This window comes from Rhynchophorus ferrugineus, unplaced genomic scaffold (assembly GCF_030347505.1).
Source record: "Rhynchophorus ferrugineus isolate W39M unplaced genomic scaffold, kcgeb_rfMv2 rfM2, whole genome shotgun sequence".
Taxonomy (NCBI): Eukaryota; Metazoa; Arthropoda; class Insecta; order Coleoptera; family Curculionidae; genus Rhynchophorus; species Rhynchophorus ferrugineus.
The window spans coordinates 66,803,735-66,831,079 of record NW_027472581.1 but is presented as its reverse complement, the minus strand read 5'-3'; the positions used below and the strand labels follow the sequence as shown (position 1 = coordinate 66,831,079).

General features: G+C 30.0%; 3 protein-coding genes across 3 annotated transcripts; all 3 read right to left on the bottom strand.

The window, feature by feature from the left end:
* Window positions 1–25: 25 nt before the first annotated feature.
* LOC143191267 (GILT-like protein 1) lies at window positions 26–9,504 on the bottom strand. Its single transcript, XM_076396169.1, has 4 exons — window positions 9,275–9,504; window positions 7,040–7,177; window positions 6,799–6,981; window positions 26–665 (listed from the first exon to the last, which is right to left on the bottom strand). The coding sequence occupies exons 1-4, from the start codon at window positions 9,323–9,325 to the stop codon at window positions 378–380; spliced, it is 660 nt and encodes a 219-aa protein (XP_076252284.1). The 5' UTR covers window positions 9,326–9,504; the 3' UTR covers window positions 26–377.
* Window positions 9,505–11,445: 1,941 nt separating this feature from the next.
* Window positions 11,446–16,260, bottom strand: LOC143191268 (GILT-like protein 1). The gene is made up of 4 exons (XM_076396170.1): window positions 16,118–16,260; window positions 15,824–15,964; window positions 15,587–15,760; window positions 11,446–12,338 (listed from the first exon to the last, which is right to left on the bottom strand). Exons 1-4 carry the CDS (start codon window positions 16,157–16,159, stop codon window positions 12,066–12,068), a joined length of 630 nt encoding a protein of 209 aa, XP_076252285.1. The 5' UTR covers window positions 16,160–16,260; the 3' UTR covers window positions 11,446–12,065.
* Window positions 16,261–18,953: 2,693 nt separating this feature from the next.
* LOC143191269 (GILT-like protein 1) lies at window positions 18,954–25,905 on the bottom strand. Its single transcript, XM_076396171.1, has 4 exons — window positions 25,743–25,905; window positions 21,630–21,761; window positions 21,391–21,567; window positions 18,954–19,227 (listed from the first exon to the last, which is right to left on the bottom strand). Exons 1-4 carry the CDS (start codon window positions 25,800–25,802, stop codon window positions 18,988–18,990), a joined length of 609 nt encoding a protein of 202 aa, XP_076252286.1. The 5' UTR covers window positions 25,803–25,905; the 3' UTR covers window positions 18,954–18,987.
* Between the last annotated feature and the right edge of the window lie 1,440 nt (window positions 25,906–27,345).

The window sequence follows — 27,345 nt, the reverse complement described above, 5'->3', positions numbered from 1 at the left end:
TATTTAAAAAAAAAAACAAACAAAATTACTCCATATAAAAAATATAATCGAATGCTAGTGATGGAGAAATAATTAACACCATATAAAACAACTAATAATTGCTTATAAAATTAAGTTCCAGAGTTTATTTCGTCTAATTTCAACATTATGACATATATTTTTATTTTAATAAATTTATTGATTTTGTTTCCTCAGAGTTTAATATAAATAAAAATCGTTCGAGACCGAAATGGCATTCTCAGTACAAATATTTTACTCTCTTACGCATTTAATAATTCTATTATGATTTTGGTGTTAGTGATTATACAAGTACCTTAGCCTTTTATACAATAGAAAAAGTAAGAACGAAACAAAAACAATTGGAAAATAAAACAAATTTAAGAAAAATAATCCTTGATCTTTCTTAATAAACCCTTCTTCTGGCACACTTCCGGTTTAGGTTCTTCTAAATTACTGCAAACCAGCGCAGTAAAGTCAGCAAGAGCTCGAGCCTGCGTGTTACCATTTATATGGTTATCGCCATTAAGAATAACAGTAGGGACTTCATATATGTTAGGTTCTAAAGTCCATGTCTTATTACCGTTAATGACTTGAAGTTGCTCACCTTCGGATGATTTTGTACAGGTTTGGACTTTATCAAAATCCAATCCTCTGTCAATGACACACTAAAAATAAGCAAAACATTATTATATTATATATTTTAAAAAAATCGTAAACATTCTAACAATCATCAAAATCAATTTAAATTTCGAAATTGGATTTAATTTAAAAACATGCAAAAAAAATAAAATAATTCCAGAACGTGAGTGTTCATTTAGAATGCTTTTACCCATAAATGTGTTTTAAAAGTAAACAATGCTAAACCTAAGGCAAACTCTTATGAGCTCCAACATAAGAGAACGTTTGTTCTTTGCTTCAGATTGAGCAACTATATAATTGTATAAGAGTCTTGCTTAACCAAAATACAATTCGTAATTGTGATTTAAATAGTTTTATTTATACTTGATGAACATAACTCATTTGAAATAAATAACTTTTTTTTATTTACAGAACCTTTACATACTTCCAAAAGTTGTTATATTAATACTTTGTTATTAATGCTATTGTTGTTATATTATGTTATCCAATCGCCAGAAATGCCGTACATTAACCATCACAATTAGGTACTTCTATTTTAACTAAATTTAATAATATTTTGTTAGTAAATGATAGTATTTTTAATATAATTAATTGTCTAAATAATAACATACAGAATAATGCAATAATTAAATATTTTGGTGTATTAATAAACTGGAAAATAAAGAACTAGAAAACTAACTGTTGTAAAAATGGAAAATTTTTCATTAATGATGAATGAAAGATATATTTATATATATTATAATTCATGTGTTTCCTTCTATAATCGTTCTATAAATTTTCCGCTATAAATAACAGGTCAATTGAAAAGTTCTCGGCTTGACATATAGATGGCGCTACTACAATTAAATCCATATGTTTTTTAGTTAGCCCTAACCCTCAAAAGATGCGTGTATAAATTTGACAGATGTCGGATCATTAATTTATGAATTATAGCATTTTGAGTGAAACAAGTTTTGTTATTGTGAAAAAAATGGATAAAAAGGAATTTCGCGTCTTGATAAAATATTGTTTTTTGAACAGTAAAAAATACAGTTGAAGCAAAAACCGGACACCAGGAAAATCAACCATGTTATATATAAATAGACTATATGACGGCGTGGTAGCGCAGTGGTAAAGGCGATAGGACGGTCCTACTACTGTTGCGATAGCCGCGGGTTCGAATCCTGCTGGGGCATTGTCGTAAATTTATGTTTGTGAATGTTTAAAATTTGTGATTGTCCTAGGCAAGAGTGTAAAATCCGACAAGAAACCGATCCCAGTCACGCCAGGAACCAGACTGGGTAAGATTGGATGCTGAGGACCGTGGTTCGGAGCCCACGTTAAACTTTAGGCCCAGTCCAGATAAACCCATAGTTGGTAAAAGGAGGCTTTAAAATATGCATAAAAAATATAATTAAGGAACACACTAAAAGTAAAAAAATAATGAAACTTGGATTTTTAATATCAAAAAAACATTTTAAAATATAATATATAATAATCATTGTAATAACTACATAAAAATAATAAATTGAAAGTCGGTGCCGAGCCCAAACAATACAAAAATAACATAATTTTGTGATATATACAAAAAATTATATTACCAACAAAACAAATCTAAATTAATATAATAATATATAATAATAATAACTGTTTGAGTTCGGCACCGACTTCAAAATGATCAATTCGTAATAGTTAAAATAATATTGTAAATAGATAAATAGGTTTAGATAGGTATTAAGCTAAATTGTGTATATTAGAATATAAAATACGTGTAGTAGATAGGTTAAATAAGGTATTTGTTTATTGTTATTTACTTATTTCAAGGTTTATCATGTACAGGTTTCATTTTAAAATGTTTTTTTGCTGTTAAATATCTAAGTTTGAGTATTTTTTACTTTTTAGTAGGTTCTTCATTTATTTTTTGAAGTCGGTTCAATTTTTTTGTTAATTTTTTTTAAACATTCGTATATAAGTACGAGAAAGGTTCCTAACAAACATAAAAAATATCTTTCCATATTCATTTAATGTAGCAATTTAAAACAAACTTAAATCGCAACTTTCAAATATATATAAAATACTTGAATGAATGCTTTGACGTTATCTCTTTCAAGCTGTTCCAAGATGTCAATTTCAAGGATGACGATCTGAAATCGAAAACGAGAAACCGATTTTTTGAATTGTAAATATCGATTTAAACAATGAATAGGGTAAGCAAGTTGATCTCAGACAACGTAAAATCGATTCAGTTGCTTTTGTTTCATTTGTTGAAATTATTATTTAATGAAATTACATGCATAAAAGTAAATTAGTACCTTCATAATTATATATACAAGTTGTTATATATATAACAAGTTGATATTAATTGTAAACTACTTAAATGCATTAATAAACTTGAAATTTTCTCTTTCTATGATATCTAGTTTGAATCTGATAGTTTACAGTGGATTTTCAATTGGTACAAGTTACCACCTTTATACCTTTAATTAACCGACTTCAAAAAAAGGAGGAGGTTAATGCCCACCGAGTTATCTGGTGAAAGATATCCCACGATATTTTTAATTATACCGTTAATAAGAGGACTCTAACATTCCATCAAATCCAGGATTTTAACAAGTGAAAGTTATTTAAAAATAGCAATTATAACAAGATAGAATATTTGTGGTATTATTATTCCATTCCTTTTTACAAATACACAGAAAATTCAGTATAAAAGTAATCCTACTTCCTTTAAAATTATATTATTTATTACATGTTAATAGAAATTAGTAATATATTTTTTCTTTTTCTTTTTTACAGTTAGAACGTGAATGAATATATATACATCTCTGTCTTGTTTACACTACAATTAGAAAATATAAACACATTTAAAATTAACTGCTTCAAGCAACTATCTCCGTATTTTCCTATCTCACAATTTATATAGACAAGAATTCCTACATCTTCGTCTGACATCACGAAGGGAAGAATCAGTCGAACCGTGCATTTGACTATTTTATTTTATATGACTATACTATTTTATGACTATTTGCTATTTTTTTGACTATCGACTGTTTCGAATATTTTCAGTCGATAGTTTCCAACGCTAACATATATATATATATATATATATATATATATATATATATATATATATATATATATATATATATATATATATATAAAAAGATAAACCATTTTCTTGGAACTGTTTTCGTAATAGTACTCATAATTCAGAGAAGATGAGCAGTACACTGAAATAATAAAATGTATTTGTGATAGGAATTCAAGAATTGTTCAATATTTTTATAATAAATTAAAGAGTATTACTTAATATTTTTGTAAGTAAACAATAGTATTTGATTTAAAATTAAATAGTTACAAAATATCAAATAAAACGTAGATATTAAAACACACAGTTTTTTTAGATATTTGTTAGTCACTATATATATATTTTTTATTTTAAATGTTTCGTTACTAAATATAAGGCCCAATTCGTAACCTAACCAGTTTTATGATCTTTGAAACATTGGATAAAAAATAATTTCGTGTGTTCATTCGACATTTTGAATTGCTTTTACACCCAATATATAAGATTTTATATTCTCAAAAATAATGCTCCAGAGCTAAGGCTTATTCAACAGAGTTGAGATTTTAATCAATTTCTATAAGAACAACGGCTATAAAACCAACCTATATAGTATACCATCCCGACGGTTTTTTTAATTCAACATACCATGAGAACACATGGTCCTTATCCAGCCCACTCAGACAGAATAAGTACTTGCTTTAATATAATAATTTGATTAATAAACTAAAGTAAAACAGTCTGTAATAACAACGAAACGTTGGCTACTTTTAGTCAATAACCGCGGCTATAATCTGATAACCCTTTATTCGAAAATGAGAAACAACTAGAAACTAAAATATTTGATGTAAAATTACGAAAGCGGATATCACAATAATTTAAATATTTACAATATGATTTGTAAGTGACAGTACATAACTTAATTTAATCTTAATTTAATGTACCAAGAATATAGGACAGTTTTTTGATAAATAAATTTTTATAAAACATATGATGTTATAATAATTATTATTAGTTTGCAATATTTACAAGTGAAGATATTCCAAATAATTGAATGCGTTTTATATATTTATCATGGCTTATATGTTAGTCTATATAGTCCAGATATCATGATTTATAAATACATGAACAAAGATAATAAAGGTTACAAGATAAAAATGTATTTAATTATATTTATGACAATTTTTGTACAGAATATCATTTCATTCCAGTCTCATTACAAAGTTTTTATTTAGGATTCCCAAACATATAAAATATTAATAATTAACATTGTAAATATAAATAAGTAAATATGGTATTTATTCATAGGGAATTTCCAATAATTGATCTTACTAACGCTTCTTGATTTAAAAAGATATTTTCTACAACTTCTCCCATATTTATTATAATATGCTGCAAGAATTAGGTACCACTTCCTCAGTATTTCAAATCCAGCCAAGTCATGCTGCAGAAGATTCTGTGTTTGGTTTTTTTTTCTGTTTCTAGATTGATCAGCTAGAACCAAATGGTCATTTGCTGATGTCGCTCGGGTTCAACTTTGAGATACGACCCTGGGTCTGGGATTGCCGTATTTGGTATAATTACGGAGATTTATGGATGATAGAGATTTGATCAACTTATTTTCATGTTGTAAGACGCCAAGGGACAACGTCACATTGAGCATATTCGTGAAGCTTTTCACGAACGGGATGCCTGATTCTAGGGGGATATTCGCGTCCTCATAAACCAATGAACATTGAGTAACGCTCGGACTTTTTTGGATTGGAACTCTTGGAGTAGAGCAAGTGATCTCTCGGAGACATACCACACCTGTGCTCCATAGAGGCAGATTGGATGGACCGGCATTTTATACAGAGTCGCGTTTGTTTGTTGTTTTTCTGCATAGGAGTGGTAATAGCAGGTTGTACATGCCATTGCCTTTTCAAATAGCGTGCTGAATTTGGGTTGACCATTGGAACCTGCGGTCGGATTGGAGACGAGGTATGCTTCCTTCTGGAACCAAGGGATGGGGACTTTTTCAATTTGGAGGTGGTATACACGAAAGTCCTTCTGATGATGGTACAGAATAGCCAATATCTGTAGTCGCCAAAGTTTATACCACGCAATCGCTTCGTTGAGTTGGACCTGAAGTCTGTTACGGATGGCGTCGGGACTGTAACTGGTCGTAAAAAAAGCTGTGTGATCTGCATAGTGTATTTGATTGTTTGAAAAGTGGGAAATCAGCCATGTATAGATTGAATAGAGCTAAGGCTAGTGAAGCGCCTTGCGGGACTCCTGCAGAAATTTGCTTTGGAGTGGAGAACCTATCTTCCAAGTATGAGTGGATTAGGAAAATTAAGTCATCCAGTAGACCTAGTTGTTTTGCTTTGAAGATTAGACCGTTGTGTCATACTTGGTCAAAAGTTTTGGATACATTTAGAAAGATGGCTCCAGTTTGCGACCTTTTATAATTGCCTGATGGATGCTGCGACGCGAGCGGCTTGATAAAGGCTTGAGTGTTTGACACGGAAAACGAATTGTTCATTAGTATTCATTCACAATTAGTTCATTGTATTGTAATATCGCTTTTTCGACAAGTTTAGAGAGTAATCTAATCAGGCTGTGTGTTTAGTGAGTACAGTGTGGTCGTGTTTAGTGAGTGCACCAGAGCTTCCGATCTCAACTAGAACAGTGTACTATCATTCACATCTTTTGCACATATTCCATTTGCTGAGTATTGTCATGCAACCAATACATCGTTCAATTTGTTTCAATGTTTTTTCGCTTACAATATGTTACTGTCGATAAATAATTTATGAAGAGGACTAGGCATTTAATTTTTCTTCCACATCTCATATAACAAAGATTTCAAAACCTCATATAACAAAATGTTGAGTATAATAAATCTTCACAGTACATATTAATATTCATCGATAATAGTTGAACAAATTTTTATCATTTATATCAAAGAAAAATGTGTTTAAAAATCATCGAGGATTAGCCCAAACTTACAACGAACATAACCTATTACATTGGTAAATAAGTCTGAAATAGAATGATTTCATTACATTTAAGAACTAATTCTAAGTACAAACTGAATAATTAATTTACACTGATTATTTTTATATTAATATTACCTTTTTTATAGCAGATATTTTAGCAGGATTTCTCGCTGACATTACACAATTGACAAACTTCACTTTCGAGTCTTGATCGTTTGCTTGAGCTAAAGCACATGCCTGATATGTGTTGGCATTACATTCTAGAACTCCATGCTGACAATTGAATATATATTTTTGAATTCTAGCATTATAGCCGTGCTAAAATCGTCAGGATATTTCTTTTAAAATATTTTAACAAAAATACAAATTTACTTACCATTGTTTTTCCATATGGTATAAAATCAATTGTTAAGTGGTCCTTAAGTTCTTCATAATGAGGGTATAGTTGCTGAGTTATAAAATCGACACTATCTGAACATAAAGCTGCATAATAAATGGACACATGTAACGCAATCTATTTAACAAAAAATACATCAATCACAATAATTATCATATCATCAATGAAATTTATTTTATGAACTAGTTAGATTAGTGTAGAATATTTTTTGAAATAGCGATTTGGGAAATTGTAATTTCAACTTATAGATTATAATTGTATGTATTATTGTACACGTATTATTAGGTGCTTGCATGTTTTCTGGTCGATTTTAAAGGCATTTGTTGAGAAAAATTAATAAAAAACATATTAATCAAAATATTTTTGTAAGGACGATGTTAGTCATCCACCCATTTTTATACTTCTTCAGCATTTATAAACTGTGTACCAGCCAATCTATGGTGCACCTATTTCAGTAAATAGTAATCAGTAGGCTCAATGTCTGATCAGTACGTTAAGTGCGACAGAACTTTGTGCTGCCACAGTGTATTAACGTCAGTAGACAAAGCAGTAACAGTTTAATTCGGCTTTTACAGCTCAGAACATATGGCGATGAATATTCACTCTGGAGCCAATATATATGACTCTTCTAAAATAACCTATGAGTTATTGCGCTTAAGATTGTCATAATAGTTCCAATTTTTGATCGTCAGTCACAATACATCAAAGAAAATACGGAGCCGGCTTGGTGGCGCAGTGGTAAAGGCAACTGGACAGTCCACCTACTGTTGCGACAGTCGCGGGTTCGAATCCTGCTGAGGGATGGTCGTAAATTTATGTTTGTGATTGTTTTATTTGTGTGATTTTCCTAGGCTCAAGTTTTCCTCAAGCTCAAAGTTCAAGTTTCCACAAGGAAAATGATCCCAGTCGCGCCAGTAACCAGTAGCTGACGCTAACGCCAATAATACCGGAGGTATTGTGGGATGATTTCTAAGTTGGTCACTCGCCAGTCAGTAGGCTTAATTCCGAGGACAGTAGTTCGGATCCCACGTTGAATTGTAGGTCCAGTCCAGATAAACCCCTAGTTTGTTAAAGGACACTTCAAAATATATATATAAAAAAGAAAATACAGTGAAATGCCGCGACGTTAAGAGCTCGAAATGATACATTCAGCCAGTTCGTGTGATAACCGTTTTCCCTCATTTTGGATGTTACCAATCACATATAACAGATGATTCATCATTGGTTCGAACTATTCTTTGTTCTCCAACCGTTTTTTGTCATTGCTATCAAAATCTTCAATTTTCAGTCTTTGAAGCCAATATTAACAATTAGGATATCAGGGAGGACCTACCCTCCAAAAGTGATGGACAGCAGATATCTTTTTTGAGGGGTTTTTGAGCATTCCATTTATAAAAACATAAAAATAAGATAAAATTTAACAGTTGATTACATTGATATTTCGCATTTTCACAAATTGTTATTGCTGATCGAAATACATGCAAATACAAATATAGTATGTAAATGATGTTTACCTCATATTTTTCTAGGTACTGTTTTGACTCTCAATGTTCATGAAATACTATCTGAGTACTAATATTTTGATTAAGAGAACTAATAAAAATATCCCTGATCGTTTGTTATTGGATAATTTGTAATATATAACTATCTCGTGGCAAATACTACAATTATATTATACCAATTATATATAATTATATATATTATATATAAAAGTAGTATTATATACTCAATATATGTTTGATTATAATATATATATATATATATATATATATATATATATATATATATATATATATATATATATATTGAGGTTCATGAAGTCATTGAACGTCGTAGTTTCAGTATATTTCATTAGGTTAAGATTTGACTGACCTTAAGTTAAAATTTCAAAGACATTGACTTTCTAAGTATACAAAAAGTGTTGTAATTATAAATTACACTGTAATTTAAGTATAAAAAATATTTTGAGTAATAAACTGTTGCATTTTGTCTCGTTAAGTGACAATGTCAACCCTAAAATTATATATATCTTACAATTTTGAAGAGAATTATTGAGAAAAGCTAAAAGAAGGTTAAAATCATACACGACAAAAACAGAATTGCTTTAGTTCCATTTCTTGCCAATTCACCGCATTAAATCAACCACCAAAGCTACAAATAACTAAATTGATACCTGCTTTTAAAAAATATAAAGGTTTTGTAACTGGAACTTACCGTTGACCTTAAAAATATCGATAAAATAAACAATGTTATAGGTCGCCTCATTCTACGTCGGTGTGAATAACAGCAATTTAATTAAAATACAAAATTCTCTGTTACATAGCACTATTGTTTCGCACTGAACAACACTCACTACAGTAATCCCAAGTATACACGCAAGACAAAGCTGTGACAACCGTTCTCTGGCGTCTCTCAATGAGATTAAACGAGATAATAATCAAAAAAAGGGGACCACATTTTGAACCGTCGTCATGATACGGGAAGATCAACTAAACAAATACATCAATTTTAACAATATACAAGGAAATTGCTAATTTTTATTATAATTTATCGTAAAAAGTGTCAAATATATTAGAATGAATAATTATATCAAAATTGTGAAGTCCCCGGTCCAATTATTTTGCTTAGTAATTATTAGCGTAAAGCAAGAAATCCAAATTATTGTAAACATAATTACTTATTTGCCAAATTTGAAAGTTTAAAAACAACTAAATTTTGATCTTTATTGGTTCTATTTTATTTCCTCATAAGTTGATCTGATACATAGATTACATAAAGTAACACACATAAAGAACACATAAAGTAAGAAGTTAAATCTGTCTAATCGTAGCCATGTTCACATTGCACGTTTTTGCAATCAGAGAGCCGAAGGTATAAAAACAAGAACAACTGACAGATTTATTTAATTTGGTCCTACTATATTTTACAAGACATCTTTAGTTATATTTGTTTTTTTTTATCTATAATTTTATGGAAATGTGTTATTATGACTTCATTTTTACAGGATTTGCGGACAAAATGACTTGTTTAAATGTAAAATCGAAGCAAACGCGTTGAATTCCAGGATTTTCAGGTTTAAATAAAACGCATTGTTTTCTAAAGTATCTTGCACTAACCCAGAAGTAAATTTTAACATAAAATCTGTTTATTCACATATCATTTAGCCTATTCCATCGAGATGAAAAATATGGACACAAGTTCAATATTGGAGTCAGCAGAAATTGTTCACGTTCCCAAAAGTTCAAAAAAGAATTAGAAATAAATACAAGTATAATGTTTTTGTTATAGGAAGTAAATTGAGAGATTAGGAAGCTGAAGAGTATAAAATGTTTTCCCCCACATTAGTTTGAACTCTTTTGAGTTTTTTAGAATTTTAGGGTTTAAATCAATTAAATTACGATCTTTATTGTTTTCTTATTACCTAATAAGTTGATCTGATACATAGACTACATCCGCAAAACATAAATACATAAATTAAAAAGTGAAATAAGCCGAATCATAACCATGTTCACATTAAGATTTATTTAATTTGGTCCTACTATATTTTACAAAAAAGAATAAGAAATAAATACAAGTATAATGTTTTTGTTATAGAAAGTAAATTGAGAGATTAGAAAGCTGAAGAGTATAAAATGTTTTTCCCCATATATTCTTTTGTATTCTTTTGATTCTTATATGGACTTGTGGGAAACCAGGAACAGGGGATAAATGTACACAGTGAACATCGTGCAAATAAGGCAGTTGATAACTGATCGAAACCTGTCGTATTTAATTCGCATTTGACCTCTAAGCAAGTGTATCTTAGTATGATTTTGCACAGTTTTCTTATTTATTTACCTGAAATACATTTACTCAATAAAGTTATTACAATAAGCCAAAATGAGTAAACAGGATTTACTTATTTTGTTTAAGGTCATGCTTGTATCTCCTATTTATTTATTAATTTTGATGGGTTGGAGCAAGTATGCGATAGTTGCCTCATGAAAGTAAAACAAAATGTGTTAAATATTTTCTTAAATTCTAGACCGAAAATGCCCCACAAAAAAGAAAATATTCCGATCGGAAACTGTGTATAGAAAAAATTAACAGGGACAAGAAGAAAGACAATCGAAACAAACAGCACCAGAAATTGTTGATATTGATGAGAGTGAGAAAACGTTTAAAACTAAGCTCTACTGCAACATCAATAGGACAGTATGAAACAATATTTCAGCGTAAACAAGAGGTATATTATTATTTTTTTTTTATGATGCAGTGCGCTTGTAGCTGCAAATCTGAAAATACTACCTTCCTATACCTTCCTCTCTTAATAAGCTATAATATAATTATATAACTAATAATTATATGTTATATAAAATGGAAGAGCTTAAAAATAAGAGTCTAACAGCCAAGCTAAAATTTTATTCCTCATAAGAAAAAAAGTTAAATTGTTTCTGGGTAATGTGGTCAAACTATAACTGATATTTGCTGTGTCAGTTTGGAAGTAAGTGCTAACTTCATTTATTTTTCAAAAAGGATGGATGGTAAAAGGATGAAGCATAATATTTCAAATGTTACTGAAGTGCATCACCCACCAAGTTCTCTACTATATAGATAACAAAAGCATCCAAACTAATATAAACAAAGTCAATTCGCTTAAATAATTAAAAACCACTTAAAATTCCACCTTTCGTTCTCTGTAACATTTTAAGTATTTAAGTATAACATTCTTTCAGCCAAAAGCAATTCACAATCAGACATAACGTAAAAATTCCACCCCGTCGGAAATAATCAATAATAGTGCATTTAAAAAACTTTCGTTAGCTTTTTTCGTTAAACAGAAAAGAAATAGTCCAAAAATCTAATATTATTAGAAAAGATACTAAAGACAGCAAGAATACATAAGGACTATAAAGTAAAATTACATATTTAAAAATATCTGAACCATATAATAAGCTCAAATCCGCAAACAATCTTATCTAAAAATAAGTTTATTCTTTAAGAGTAATAAACAGTTGTAATTATATTACAAAACTATAACATCCGCATATAAATTCGAAGCGTATCCATTGCATTGCCTTGGTGCATAATTTAAATATCTACAAATAACATTTTTGAGATTCTGTATGGCATCGTCTTGATCAGTTTGACTGAATCGGTTGTTGAATACCACAGCGGGAATAAACTGAGGATTCAATTTTCGAGTTTTCTCTCCGTTCTTCGACATGATTTGATCGGCTAATTTTGTATCTAGACAGGTCTGAATATTAATCCAAGGTATATTTCCTAATTGTGCACACTGAAAAAATAATATATATAATTAAATATAATTCAGTTAAATAATATTGAATATAAAGCTATGTTTATTATTAATTTTCAAGGCATTTTATATGACCAGCCACTACTTTTTCCATAATTCTGATAGACGAAATTCGTGATCGAAAAAACAGTTCATCTGTGGATACTATCCATCAATCGATCGATATGCTGAGTATGGTGGTTATGATATTAAGTAATATTGTAATAAAAAGTTACTTTATAACACCTTTGTTTGTGTTACCACCGTTTTTCCTTCATGATATTTCAACTATGAATCAATTACGTTCAATATTCATTAATGATGGTGTCATTTGGCTAAAACAAATGCTGATCTCCCAAATATGGGTCATGAACTTCGATCAACCTATCTCAGATTCAAATCGGTACCATATGATTATTCTAATCATTTCGAACCTTTAAAAATTATGCAAGTGATAATAGAGCAAAGTCATCTTACATTTGATTTCATTTTCTAGATTGGTGTATTTTTTATTTTTTTAATATAACTTATAATATGTCATTGGAAAACATTTAGAACTGTCACAACTGGTATAATACCAGATTTTCGAAACTGTAGTTGTAAATTGCACAAAATTAATTCACCACTATTTACCAAAATTGAAACATTTCAACGCTTCACAGCTTGACTGAGCCTGATTATTTTTCACCAAACAGTACAAAATATAGGACTCCTTGTTAGACTGGTATACGCTAAAGTATAAATTACGTATATTAATATTTTGTTAAATACTAGATAAGCCTTTCATAAGAACTAAACCAAAAATAACGATGAAGTCAATAGAAAAAAGACAGAGCAAACCGTAAAATATCACAAAGAGGTTTTGTATGTCGTTTCAACATGAGAATGAGACTTAGTTTATCATCATGATTTGGAATCACAACAAAAGGCTACGAAGTAAGTAAACGAAATAGTTTTCTGAAATCGCCAAAAAGGCATTAATATCAGTTTTTTTGGATACAAAAGAAATTTTATACGTTAATTACTTCCTAATTATTATAATAATAAATTTATATCGTTACTGCAACCTTTTGATCCAATTGAAAGTAAGTGCTCGTAGAAAGAGTTTTCGGAAGAACAAAATTCCATCAGGATACACTCTTCTAAAACATCGCTAAATCAGTGAATATCTAATGTACAAACTTTGTAATATCCTTGTTAGCTAGATTTAGCCCCTCTGATTTTTCTGATTGTCCTGACACCTCAAAATATTACTTCACAAAAAACGATTTTTCTTAGACCAAAAGGTAATATCTGCCATAGAGATCTATTTTGTAAATATAAAAAAACTATTACAGTGATGGAATTCACAAATTGAAGGACCGTTGAAAAAAATATATTGAAGCTGAAGGAAATTATAATAAAACATTAAATAATATTTACCATTATTAATCCAATAATTTATGTATATTTCCAGAACTTCCTATTTTATTCCCGTGAACTGATCAACTATAATTATATATTTCAGACACTTCTATACATTAAATCAAACTGCAAAGTTCATGACCACTTAAAAGAATCTGAGCAGTAGTTCTAAAATATCTTATAGCTGATACATCACATACTTTTAGTTTAGAAATCTGGAATTCTATAATAAAATATTGGGGAATATTTTCAATACGTATTGTTATACTAGAAAGAGTGAACTCCTCAAATGAACCTAATCAAGCACAATCATCAAATTGTAAATCAAACCATCATAAGAACTAGAAGGAACCAGTAACAACAAATTTACTTTTATATAGATATTGGATCATGAAGCTCATTGGTAACCCAAATTTAACATCAGAAACTAAAACAAGGAAATATTTTTAAATTATTTAGTTAATAAATTCAGTATTAAAAAAGACTTTGTAATTTACTGTTAGGAAATTAAATGAAATTTTTAACTAATAGGTTAAAGACCGTAGTCTTAAAGTTAGGTTATAGAAAATTTAGGTTAGAATTAAAATTACTTATCATTTTCTTAATAGACAGCCTGAATCTTAGAATTCAAATAATATTTCATCGATTGTGATAATATTGGCGTACATTAAAACTCGTAATGGTGTTCCTTAAGCCTATTATAACAGGTCAATTGAAAAGTCCCCGGCCTACCATAACACATTTTTTTGCCAAAATTAGTTTTTTTTTAGTCAATATAATTCCCTTCAAGATATCACTTGATCATACTGATTATAGCGACCCTCCAACTTTTCGATACCATTTTTGTAATACGATTTATCCTTTGCTTCAAAATAGGCCTCAGTTGCGGCGATCACCTCCTCATTCGACGAAAATTTCTTCCCAGAGAGCATTCTCTTCAGATCTGAAAACAGGAAATAGTCGCTGGGGCCAGATCTGGAGAATACGGTGGATGAGGAAGCAATTCATGGATTTTTGACACGGTGCATTGTCTTGGTGCAGCAGCACTTTCTTTTTCTTCATGGTTCATCGTGTGTAATCCACTCAGATGACTGTCAATTAGACTTCAGAGTGAAATGAGAGAGCCATGCTTCATCCATTGTCACATATCGACGCAAAAACTCGAGTTTATTACGCTTGATCATCTTCAAACACTACTGGGAATGATGATTCGTATATAATAACGCTAAGTTGATGAATTCGTTGTTGTTTTTGGTCAGAAGTGAGCTCGCGCGGCACCCACTTTGCATAGAGCTGTCTCATACCCAAATATTCGTGAATGATATGATATACACGTTTACTTGATATCTTTAGAGTATCTGCTATTTCATTCAATTTCAATTTGCGGTTATTCAAAATCATTTTGTGGATTTTCAAAATGTTTTCGTCGGTAACAACCTCTTTTAGGCGTTCACTACGTTCACGGTCTTCGGTGCCCATTTCACCACGTCTAAAATTAGCATACCAATCATTGATGTTTGATTTTCCTGGGGCAGTGTCCGGAAACTCGGCATCAAGCCAAGTTTTTGCTTCAACTGTATATTTTCCCTTCAAAAAGCAATATTTTATCAACACGCGAAATTCCTTTTATCCATTGTTTTGAAAATAACAAAAGTTGCTTCACTCAAAATTCTATAATTCACAAACTAATGATCCGACAGCTGTCAAATTTATACACGCATCTTTTGAGTGTTAGTGCTAACTAAAAAACATATGCATTTAATTCTAGTAGCGCCATCTATGTGTCAGGCCGGGGACTTTTCAATTGACCTGTTAATATCATCCACTCAATTTTATTTACTCACTTTTTGTAAAGTATCCTGCGAAGTTGGTAAAAAAGAACTTTCAGAGCAATGTACAAAATATAAACTCGTCACTATATGCCCGTAACTCACAACACATCCATGTACTTTGTTGCCGTAACATTCTTCTATCCCATGTTGACAAACAAAGTTCTTTGTTCCATTAGAATCAGTTTCCTGAAATGAACCAGTCATTTTAGACGAGATGTTTTTAATCACTAGTTCCCAAAATAAACTTACTTTAGCAAATCCGTACGGAATTAGCTCTAAATCAATATAATCTGGGCCAAAATATATATAATTCACAAATAACTGATTTTTGATAAAGGCTATACTATCAGGGCATAATGTTTCATAATAAACAGATATTTTGACTTTTGCCTAAAATTTACTTGGATTATAAAAAACAATACATCGATTTGTTTTATATAAATAAACTAAAAAATAATTGTTATAACTGTCATAACTATAAAACTGTTTTGTTCTTAGTAAAATAATTTTTAAAAAAATGCAATGGGAACTTTATATACTTGCCTTAACTGCAACTATTAAAAGTAATAATATTAATGATCTCATTTTGCCGGACTCTAGAGCTTCGGCTGCTCACTCTCAACAAACGAATAACCACTGAGACATTTCTTATGGGTCATATCGTGGATAACGAATACGATTACTGTATTAATAATATAGATATAAGTTCGACGCCACAACAACCATGATAAAGAAATTGTAATCGTATTAAACGTCATCAAGTCTGAATTTCTCTGATAATTTAATTATATTTTCAAAATCAACAATAAAATATTTATTATTGTAATAGTTTGTTGATAATTTTACCATTGTATTATATAAGGCGTATCGAGAAAAAGTATTTATTTGTTTAGTTTCAAAATTGGGGGGAAATTCTACTGTAGCGTCTAGAGTATTTTGCAATATTTGAAATTTTCACATCAAATGATGCGCCATGAATTTTGTTTATTCGATAATGGATCAAAAAGCTTGAAAAGACGATGATTCAGGATGATTTACAAGTTCACAAATATTTTAAACGTGCATAGTCATCATCAATAACAATATCCCTCGAATACAAGAAAGCATATATTTATTAACATATGTTATATATACAAGCATATATTTGTTCGTTTGTACTTTCAAAAAAAAAAAAAAAACACTCGACGTTTAATTAGACCTTATGTTGCGCTGATCTTAGCTGTTGATATTTTCTGTGAAATCGATTAAAAATGTTGGCGCTAATTTGGTGAGCGTTTCGATAACTAATACAATAACCAATCCTAATGATTCCTATTCATATCCGATTATTTATTATTTTTGGAAATATTAATAATTAATTAATACGTCAAGTCATCTTGGTATCATTTTATATTTTATTTCTTCTACTACTATCTGTGTACACTATTCTTCAAAAATTAATCACAGAAGTCTATCTAATGTATTTGCCACATCTAGAAACAATTAGTATTAATTATCTCCTCATACGTTCTAATCTAATTCTCATGCTTAATATGAACAATTAGAATCATATCTGCGCATACAAATCTTTCACGCCCTACAATACCATTTTCTACAGTTATATTCAATTAATTATGTACATATCTTTAGTTGTTTCCACTCTCATCACTCTGTCTCAGGAATTGCACAGCACTATCACATATCCTGAAAGTTTTCTTCAGTCACTTTCACTTTCCGACTCACTGTCCAATTCAATCACTAAACTGTTAATTTCTAATCTGTCTAAAAGATGTTCAGGATTCCACCTTTTGTCAATTACTTCCTCTGTATGTCTATCGAGTTCGTCCAAACAGAGGTGTTAATATATCTGCAATTAACTATTAATAGATATAATTACCAACAAAACCTAACCGAATGCTATTTTGTAACTTTTACCTCTTTCCGTCATTTTTTCTTGTCTTTGCACTTTTTTTGTTACTGTCTTGCCAAGAGTGCCACAATGAACCATTTTGAAATATTCAAGTTTCATCAAGATACACAAATTCAAATAGTTCCTTGGTCTTATTTTATGCCTTTAAAAATTGAATTATTTTTAAGTCAATGTCTGGAAGCTCCATTAAACCTCTTCGAGAGTTATCTTTACACCATTTAAACTCTATGCCCTGTAAGAATGTATGAAAGGATGTCTTACATCTCTCAAAAAGCTTAATGTCCCTAACTCTTTTATGAATGTATACTTTCAGACAGATAATTTTATCTAAAATAATTTTATTAAATTATGTTTATATCGATAAAATAGATATAGAGTAAATATTAAGATCGTCAAGATTCGTCATCCACTTTCTTTGTAGAATGGTTTTCTTGGGAGAATCTACATTAGATTATTCTTCATTTTGTAAGCGGTGTTATTCACAGTACCCACACTAGTAATTAGCGCGGCAGCAGCCCGCTAAAAAACATTTTCAGTAAAATTGTAGAGACTTACTATTTAATATCATCAATAATTACCTCTCTAACGGAATTTACCGACAAAAAGGGGGCTCCATTATCTCGTTCCTTTTCGAAATAACCTATTAAAGCCGGAATCAATTTGTGATCCTGAATATGTATTGTTTTCAGCATTTTCAAACAAAGTAATATGATATATTAGGGAGCGACTTAAAATTTATTAAAATAAAGGGCTAAAATAATGTTTGCCGGTTCATAACCTCTAGTAATTATATAATATTAGATATATTTTGAATAATTTAGCGTACATCTGACAACCAAACGTCGACCAGCTGTCAGACAAATCCAAAATTCTTGAAAGCAATAGTGATAAGAGGTTTAAACTCTTACCTATAAATTATTGTGGCTGTATAATTAACTGTAGTTTTTAGATATACTATAATGTTAAAATAACTTGTATTTGATAAAATTTTTGTTCAATTATTTTATTTAGATTAGAATATTTTTGTATGTCAAAGTCAAAAAGTGAACTAAAACTCAGAGTTGATGCGGCAACATTGCAATGTTTCGACGTCACAAATATCCATGACGCATTACTAAAAAAACTTTGAATAGACATATATGTTATGTATTATAATCATAAGAAATGCTTATTGCCCACTGTGCAGATTGTTGAACCACTAAGAGTAATAATTTTTGTTTGAATATTCATTCATATTTTAGAAATGTTCACACCAACTTTTATGTTCTCTACTTGTACTTTAATTTTATGTATACTTGTTTTTGTTTTCTTTTTATCAAACAGTAACTTATTATTTATTATTTTATTGTGTTTATAAAATACTTTTATTTGTAACAATAATGTATATATTTTATTGACAACACATTGTTTTCCATCATTAAACAGGACGATAGTCTTGGGGTGTCGTAAATTATAAATAAAACAAAGACAAAATCTTAACATTGATATTTATTCTGAATGCATTTTAGTTACAAACTTCTGGTTGATTAGATAATAAGCCACAAATGGTTGCAACAAAATTATCACGAGCACTATCCTCAAGATCAACATCATGTCTGCCAAAAAAGATCAAGGATGGCACATAACTTACGCCATAACTTTTAGCCTTTACATATATTGCTTTTAGTAATTCATCTGCCTCTCCGCTAGTCATGCAGGACTGTACATCATTCCAGGATACTTCTGTTAAAACATTTGCCAAGCACTGAAAAATAATATTTTTTAACATTTTTAATTACTCTACTTAAAATAAATAATAACACATAAAGTTTTCATATTTTCATCCTGTTTGAATGGAAGCATCTGCAATTCTGAATAGAAAAGAAAAAAAAAAAAAAAAAAATATATATATATATATATATATATATATATATATATATATATATATATATGAAATATATATAAATATATATATATATATATATATATGAAATATATATAAATATATATATATATATATATATATATATATATATATATATGATATATATATAAATATATAAATATATATATATATATATATATGATATATATATATATATATAAATATATACATATATATATATATATATATATATATATATATATATATATATATATATACATAGAAGATCATGATCCTGAGCAACCGGCGGTGCTTGATGGAAACTCATGTACTTCAAATACAGAAAAGGAATTTTACATCGTGTTATCATTGAAAATGACAAATGAATTACAATGATCTCAAGTATAAGTCATAGATTAAGCCAAGCGAACATTAACATGAAAGATAGGAAACTAACTTACGGTTCTAACTTACGATGATTAAAGTTATGATGATTACTCACGACCAGAAAATATGAGACTGAGGAAAACATCTCATTTTCTCCTAGCAGATAGCTTTAAGTAGCATATGCCTAGTAATATTTATTCAATGAAGCCATACAGCACAGTTAAAGGTGACACTCTATAGAATATTCTGGACATAAATGCCTCGTCATTCTTTCACTCAATCAAAAGTTCTTGCATCTTCCATATGGAGGTTTCAGAAGGAGGTTTTCATAATATTTTATTTTTTTGCTTTCGAATAGGGAAAATGTAACGCAGAAAATTATATGGTATATGGCAGAAATTTTTTTTAAAATTGTATGGTAATGAGTATTTAAGTGAACGCTAGTGGCAGAATTGATCCAAAAATGTTGATGTTAAATATAAAGGCCAACCAATGGTTCATAAGGTGATGAAGTACTTCGACTAAAGTCCAACATTTAGCTATCCTTAGACTATTGGTAAATGTGTTTCTAAAACTATTATAACTAACATATGTCATCAATTAGTTCGCGCATAAGCTATCTATTATTATTAAAATAATTAAAATTATTCACCAGATAGTCTGAAAAATGAATTTTGCTAATAGTCAATCATATGTGTTCCACTCTAAGAAAAACACAAAAATAGTTCGCATCAACTTCAATTGGCTTAATGGCAAACTTCAATTTCTCAAGAAGAATCATTGAAATACCTCGACATCTATCTAACATCAGCATGGGTGTGAAAATTATAGTCAATGTTAAATTGAAAACATACTTCAGACAAAGAGCTAATAAAATAATACAGATTAGTCTGATTATATTGCCAAATTGATCTATGATCAAAGACATTTATTTTTCAATTAATAATAAAGCGAATTTAAACAAGTCCTCAGTAATCCAATGCTGTCAGAAAACAAAATATTTGATTAATTACGCTAAAGTTCTTATAACTACATAACGAATTGCAGAATGACTTTAAAATGAAATAGGTTCACGAAGTTATTCAAGATTTCGCCAAAAAAAGCAAGAAATAGAAAAGAGACTGTATTACAGCAAAATGACACCAAACCAAGTATAAAGTGTATAAGTATTATTATTTACTTTAGCTCAAGTTAGTGTAATTGTAAATTTTAGTTTGGAAAATACATACTTATGCATTTATTCCGAACTCGTCTTAATTGTGAATTCATTAGTTGTAATAATAAATTAATTTGTAATGAAGATTGTACTAAGTGTATCTAATATAATATGTTATATCGAAAATGCAGCTGACTAATATGAATTAAATACATGTATATCTGCATATACGCGCTGGTAATATATGCATATTAATTATATACCAACGGTTATTATTTTCTTGTTTTAAGGACATTCAAGGTAAAAATAATAAAAGTACATAATAAAGCTATTAAATGAAATAAATTCATATTTGATGCAATAATGACAGTAATCTATATAACTGGCAAAATAGAGTTAAAGATCCCCACTAAATCATGAATTTTTCATCAAATATCAGTCTGTTTTCCAAGTAATTTAGCACTTAATTATGGAAAAAACTCATATATATTTTAACTTACAACTTTTACGTCATCCTCAGTAATATCCAATCCGTCCCATGCTTTAGTCTCGGTACAGTAAAGAAACTCAACTTGTCGATTTTGACTGATGCCATTTTTAAAAGCACATACTTGGGCTCTACTGATAAAACACTCATTGTCGCCATGTTGGCAGTACACATCTCCATCATCATCAATCTAAAACATAAACTTATTTTAATATTGTCGATCGAAGATTTAAACGCAAAATGGACAATTACCTTAGCAAACGTTAAAAGAGTTAGATTGACATACGAGCCGACTTGTTGATAACCATCATAAAACTGTTCATGTAGAAATTCCAAGCAATAGGGACATCTGGTTTCGTAAACATATGTTAAATCAACGACATCCTAAAATGATTATTAAGTTAATCATAAGTCTAATCAATACATAAAATATGTCAATTATTTCGTCGAAAAACAACTTTGATTGTGTATTTTCGAGTGTTAAAATTCTGAATGATAATTAATTTTTGTCGGTATAAAATGATATGTTTTCTGAGTAGAAGTAATTTTAACTAAACACTGATATATTTTTAAACTGTGTTGTTTTTCTGGATATATATATATATATATATATATATATATATATTACAGATAAATAAACGGAAAGATGTTCGAGTTGCGATTTGATGCAAAATTTCTGAAAGTGTATAATCAAAAGCATAAATAGGTACGAACATTTTCAGAACATTATTTCGTGTACAGCCTACTATTTCCACTCCTCTGCAAAAAAACTAAATTCCCAATCCCCCAGAAAGCGACTCTGTACAAAATGCTAGCCCGTCCAGTCTGCCTCTACGGAGCACAGGTGTGGTACAGGTATATCTCTGAGAGATAACTTAAACTACTCCAAATGTTCCAATCCAAAAAAGTCCTCGCGTTACTCAATGTCCCATACCTTGATTAAATCCCTACCAATCCACAAACCTCGGTAGTAAACCAACTACACAATACCAGTCGTAACCCAGGGTCTCTGTCGCAAACAAAACACTCACTACCCCGAACCCGAAACGACATCAGCAAAAGACCATTTGGTTCTAGCTGGTCATCTTGGACTGCGAAAAAACGAACTAAAAGCTACATTTTTATGAGGCTACCAGATTCCTCGATCTTGAATTTAAAACTATAGTGATAAAAGACCATTTTCGAATATCACTCAAGACAGGACACAGTATTTGTTATAATAGGTTTATTCTATTTCATAATTTTTTATAAATAAATAAATATTTTGTTTAGTATTTTGGATTATTTTTAATCAAAAACTGTTAATCAAAATATTTTCCTTCATTTTCTATAACTTTTACTCATCGTTCTGACAATTTAACGACAGCGTGTGGAAAGAACGATGTTGGTTTAGCAGTGATCCATTTTCCACTTTTTCAGCCTTTTGCCACCCAAACTATGCTGCATCAATAAGAATTATCTGGATGCAGCAGAATTTCCCATTCCAGTTGCAACAGTTTATCCTTCATAACTTTTGCAGGTGATGGCCGAGCGTTACCATGCAAAAGGATATCTTTAGGTTTGTTACTCGTTACTGTAGGTGGATAACAGTAGGTGGATTTTGTAACAGTAGGTGGATATATATAGTAACAGTTTCATTCTGTTTTAGCAGCTCATAATATAGTACCCCTTAATGACGAACCTATGATTCTATAGCCTTGAAAATTCTAATTCACTATCGATGTGGATAGTTGTCTTAGAATAACCCATGACTTGGGAATGTGGTTGTTTCAACTTTTTATCTAACATCTTTTTGTCTAAGAAGTTCATTGAATGTTTGATCTAGTTTTTCGTCCAATAAGTCCCGCAATTCATTGTTTTCTAATAAATATAATCCAATAATTTGGATATATTTGTCTTTCAATATGCCTCAAAAAAGTGGCTAAATATGAGAAGGAATATTAAAATATAATCACGCAATTACTATTGTCATAAATACAGAGATAGTGTTAAATTTTTTCTAAGCATAATGCTATTTGACAATAATACAATTACCGAACAAACAAGACATTTCCTAGTATTTAGTTATAATCTAACTAGCCGTAACTAAAGGCATTAACCTTAATTTTTATTTTAATCTAATTGTAAACCCATTATTTAAATATGCGTAATAGTTTTACAAATCCACCTACTCAATTCACGCATATAAAAGGTTTATTTGTCAACTAGCCATTGTTATTAAATTAAGTAGGTACTCCGAGTAAAGATATTGTCATTAACTGCGTTATCTACGACAATTAGAATTATTAATTTTGAGTCAATTCATGATTTGTTAAAGGAAATAAACAACTCATAATAAAAATAACCAAAATCCGTTGTTTTTCAAAAAAACATCTATGTTGTACTTGATCTTATTATGCAAAATAATAACATGATATACCATAAGATTGAGACATCCTTGGGCATTGGTATGGCATGCATCAACAAGATATTGCATGATCATTTGGTCGTAAAAATATATTGTTAAGAGTTGTGTAAACTGTGTAAAACATGAGTGCGAATTAAAACAGTAATCAGCCTCCAAACCTAACAAGCGTTATTCGCGTACAAAGCATATCAATGTAAATGGTTACCTGTTGCTTCAGCATTATCACTCACTTAACGACAGTAGCATTATATATGGTAGCGTTTAAAAGAAGCCTTCAGAGAAATTCGAAAAGCTCCGAAAAGAGTTTGACTCATTCCCTATCACTTCAATATGGCTAATTAATGGATAAACCGCGATACAGACCTCATAGGGCACCCAGTGAATTTTTTGTTCCTGCACATTAAAATGCACGATTTTTGGCACCCAATGAAACCTTTGATGTTGCATTGAACGCCTTTTACATTATTACGACACATATAGATATATAAAAAAAACAACCCTCGTGATAATTAGTGATCATTATAGAATATTGGCACAAGGCTAAACTATCAAAAAATAATATTATAGGACAATAACTGCTGATTTTTTACCATGACAATGCGTTCTGCCGCCTTATCATACAGGGCGGGTTCTTTGCGCTTGCGAAAAAAAATCCAGTCAGATTAGGTTAACTGCGCTAATAGACCGGATTAGCTCTGCCAGATCTCTGATTATGTTAATAACGATATCGTTTTAAGTCAATTGAAATGTGAATCTCTATCAAAAATATTAAAAGGCTTAAAGGCCATTTCAGAAATTTAATTTAAAATAGTCTCAAAGACGAAAACGAAATAAACATTGAAAAACCATAATAAATAAATAAAATTAACGAATTTAGGAATCCTTAAAAAAAACATTGCATTCTGAAAGAATGACTATTTGATATAGCTTCTGAAATCATCCCATTACTGAAGTTTAGATAATTCAATAATAAAATTGAAAAAGGTATAGTGGTAGGGCAAAATGGAGTGCGCTACGGAGATATTTTAACTGTTTTTTGAAGTCATTTTATGTTAATAATTGTAGGATATTACTCTATTATGTTATTAATAATATGTTATGTTACTCGAATAATCCCAAAATAACATTACTCCTAATGAAAATATTTATGAAATTATGTCTGAAATAGATAAATTAATATACCGTCAACAACGTGTTTCACAAATGGATTAAAAGATCACCATTTCATTCAATGATTTTTCTGAAAGTGAAACGAAAATTTCCAGAAAATGAAATAAAAGATTCGATTCATATTTATAAAAATGATTTCCCTCAATGTTTCTCCAACAACAACCCACTACTGAAGTAGAGTTCCAGAGGGGGTAGCAAAACATATTTTACGGCAGCGATTGCTTCGGTTAACGTAAATCGTTTTCCACCAAGAATTTTTAATTGAATCCAATCCAAAAAAAAAACGGATTCATATCACTGGTTAGCCTATTTTTTCACTTCAATTGGTGGAAATCCTACATTTCATTCAATGCGATGAAACAACGCGTTGTATTTTTTGTGCAATTTAATTTGAGATTGTTTTTTATAATAAAAATAATCGAAGTTGTTCTTTTGAAAGTATTTAATGCCACAGTTTTAAAAACATCATTAAACAAAAACAATAACGCTCTATTTGTATTTATATTTTTAATCTAAAATTATGCATCTATGTTACTTGATACAGTTGCAGATTTGTTATATATACTTGACTTTATTTGTATGAATTAAGTATGTTATAGAAACAACTGACGATAAAATAAGTGATAACACACACGTCATAATGTAGATTGATTATAAATTGTGTGTAACAAAATATTACCCGTTATAGGCCTTTTCAGACGACTTAATAATTGTTCATATTTAAATTTAATGCGAAGTAAAGATAGAGTAAAAGGGACAATTTCTCTAAAACAATAAATATTACTCACCGCTCTCAATCCATCAGAGACAAATATGCCAGCAAACAATAATAACGCAACTTTGAACATATCTATATATGTTTTATCGGAAAAATTTGCAATAAGTATAACCGTGGAAGCTAGCAAACCTCTGCTTTTATATCGACACAAATCGAACGACGGAAATTAGTATACTACGTTGAAGTATCTTAGATATATTCTAAGTATCTTGAATTTATTATATCGCGAAATCTCTCAAAACTCATATAATATTACAATTAAATAAATAACAACCGAGACTGTTCTATAGATTAATCGGAGTCAAAGTATCTGAAGACTTTTTCTGTATAATTATTACCTATTCTATTGAGAAAGTTACAGCATGCTTAAATCGTTCATCATTCGTGTGAGAATGGAGTCTTTCCTCATGCACCCTTGCAATTCTCTTGATTTCTTGACTGACTGTGGATATCTGAAGGTCTCGATGTAGATAATCAGTCCTATAGTATTTGGGTGCACCCACAATACCTCTCAGGACTTTGTCATGAAGAATATGTATTTTATTTATGTTACTCTTTGCAGAACATCCCCATAATTGAACTCCTTATGTCCATATAGGTTTCAATATTTACTTATATAATAGCAATTTATTATGTACTGATAATTGTGATTTTCTTCCAATTAGCCAGTACATTTTCCTATATTTCAATTCCAGTTCTTTTCTTTTCTTCTTTATATGTTCCTTCCAGCGAAGTTTTGCATCGAGATTCATTCCGAGATATTTAGCGTTGCTGCTATATGGAATGATAGTATTATTTAATGTTTTGGTCTTGTACGGTCTGTTTATGGGTGAACTGCAGATGTACAGCAAATCCTTCCCAGTCTGTTCTCTTGTTTGTTAACGTTGGGTTTCTTTCTTTTCTTATTATAATTTCGCTCAACGTCAGAATCACTGATGCATGATCTGAACTTAGCTCAAAATTTTCTTCTACTTTTATATAGTTGGATGTTATGTTTCTTACTATGAAGAAATCTAACAGGTCCGGGGTTTTCTCTTGATCAGTCGGCCAATAAGTTGGTTTTCCAGTTACCTTATGCAGTTCATTGCCTTTAGTTGTTTTCATTCTGGATCCTCATCTTGTATTTTTTGCATTGAAATCACCTCCAATTATATTTTTTTCTCCCAGGTTGCTTAGGACATTCAAATAATTTTCCTTTTTTTGATTGTATCTTGGAGGACAATAAATTGCGGCTATTGTAACCTTGTATCTGAACAAGACGAGATAAAACAAGAAAAAATACAAACTACGATAGTTAGAATTGAAAAGAACGGCGCCGAAATAAACATAGCAGCTATATACTGTCCACCAAAATACAAAGCCACATAAGAACAAAACAGAGATTTATCTTTAAAAACAGGGCTAAGGTTTATATTGACGGGGACTTTATTATTAAACACACAGCTGCGAGTTCACGATTAATAGCACCTAGAAAAGGAAAACAATTACTCGCAGCAATAAATATTACTAATTGTAAATATTAATCAGGGCGTCAACCCACTTACTGGCCCACCGACAGGAATAAAGGACCGGACCTACTGGAGTTTTATATTTCGAAAGGCACCTCACAAAAT